The sequence below is a fragment of the Propithecus coquereli genome, unplaced genomic scaffold (genome assembly GCF_000956105.1).
Source record: "Propithecus coquereli isolate 6110/MARCELLA unplaced genomic scaffold, Pcoq_1.0 Scaffold230, whole genome shotgun sequence".
NCBI lineage: Eukaryota > Metazoa > Chordata > Mammalia > Primates > Indriidae > Propithecus > Propithecus coquereli.
The window spans coordinates 781,194-783,205 of record NW_012147842.1 but is presented as its reverse complement, the minus strand read 5'-3'; the positions used below and the strand labels follow the sequence as shown (position 1 = coordinate 783,205).

The 2,012-nt window shown below is 30.3% G+C and overlaps 1 protein-coding gene across 1 annotated transcript in view; it reads right to left on the bottom strand.

Annotated features, from left to right (window-relative positions):
• The window catches only part of UBA6 (ubiquitin-like modifier activating enzyme 6), a 133,020-nt gene that overhangs the window by 38,972 nt on the left and 92,036 nt on the right, over nt 1–2,012 (bottom strand). Inside the window, 2 exon segments of the mRNA XM_012645338.1 lie at nt 636–716; nt 825–914. Of these exon segments, the coding sequence (XP_012500792.1) occupies nt 636–716; nt 825–914 (171 nt within the window).

Below are 2,012 nucleotides of genomic sequence, written 5' to 3'. Positions count from 1 at the left end.
CTATCCCTTCCTTTCTCTTTTCCTTCTTTCTTTTCTTTCTTTTTTTGGAGAAGAGGAATGGGAGGAGATAGCACATAAAATTTTAACTCTGGTTTCTCAGACGTTATCCTCATATTTTCCTATCTATAAGTTATCAGTACTATATATATATACTTACTATAAGAAGTGCTATGAGTAACATTTGATACTAAAAAATTGGCCTATTTAGTACAAGATTAAAGTAAGAAAATATCTTTGAAGTTGTTCTCATTATAAGAGTAGAAGTCTGAAAGATTACTGTCCCCTCATAAAATTTTCATTAGAATTTATCTCAACTTCCAAATGGCTTAGTAAGCCCTTTTATTATCTGTAGCCCTCCTATCATTATCATCACATCTTTATAGGTTGAATAATCTGAATTGCTGTCTTGTTGGTTAAACATGGTCAAATATTGACCGTTTCATACAGTTCAACCAAACTAAAAAAAGGGTCACTTGTGACATAATTTCAAGATTCTTGATACATTTCATTTTACATACAATAATAACGTTATAATTTCTCTTTATAGTAAAATAAATCACTTGTAGGAAACTTGAAAACAAGATTACATTAACACAAAGTATTAAAAGTTTGTATTAAAATATATTGATTTATACCTGCAAGACTTCTTCTGCAGATGGATAGGTTTGCCAAAATTTGTTAAATAATGAAGGCTTGTGGGAAAATGAGCTTTCAAACTATAAGAGAGAAGAGGGAAAAAAGTCACAAATAGAAGTTTATTTAAAATTGGAAATATTTTCTTTCCTACTTCAAAGAAAATAAATTCCTTGAAAAGAAACTTTTACCTTATCTCTTGCCCATTGTATAGTATGTTCGATAGTGGCTGGAAAAGACTTTAGAGTACAAAATGGTATTTCCTCTTCAGGGGGGTCCCGCTAATTTATAAAATATGACAAAAGATACTTAAGAGAAGAAATGACACATTTTTATTGATTAACTTTACTTCTGAGCTTTAATGCCATTACAAAAATAAGATCCAAAAATAAATAAAATCCAACCATACATTTTTTATACCTTCTCAGGCAATAAGAGGAAAAGTTAATTCTTCTGACACTTTAGCTATTTGTTAATAGCGATGTAATGATAAACACGAATCCTATTAACAATGTAATTATAAACATGAGTTATTAATGTAATGACAAATATGAATCCTCTTATCATTTATCATCTGTGCACTCATTTGGCATATTATTATGTAGTACTCATGGCAGACCACCATATATAAATAATATTTTTTTCTCCAAGAATTAAGGTGACATTTAAAATTTTATAATACTCCCTACTGAGCCATGATGAAAGTGAAAAGACAGGGTAAGTGTAACCAAAAGAATTTTGTAAAAAGATGAACTTAATTTATATTCTGATAGGTAAAAGCCTAAAGAGAGGGAAAGGGTAGAGAGTGCAAGACACATTCTAGCAAATGTATGTTAACTGGCGGTAAGAATAACAGCTAATATTTAGTCATTATTTAAGTGTCCCAGGCTCTGTTCTAAATGTTTTACAAGTATTAATTCATTTGATTCTCACCACTACCTTATGTATTAGGAATTAATTTATTATCTCTATTCTACAGATTAGGAAACAGACATAGAATCTGCTTATCAGATAGCGGTGGAAAAGGCAGAATTTCAATGAAATTTCTGATTGAATATCTCTATTTTCTCAGTCTCTTGCTTCTTCTATTCTGAACAAACTTTGTTCAGACTACAGAGGAAATGCATTCCTTATTCTCTAGAGGAAACCCTAAATAAAACCCGACTTTGTGCACATAAGGATGGGATCAGTATAATGCACAACTGACAAGTGTACGACTGGAATTTAAATGCATTCCTTAATCAGTAACATTCAAAGATAAATTAGTTGTGTGCCCAGCACCTTTTCTCGCTTAACTTACTAGTTATTTCTGAAAAGCTTGCTGAAAGAAAGAGTACATGTTTCAGGTTAATTTCTTTTTTTTTTTTTTTTTTTTTTTT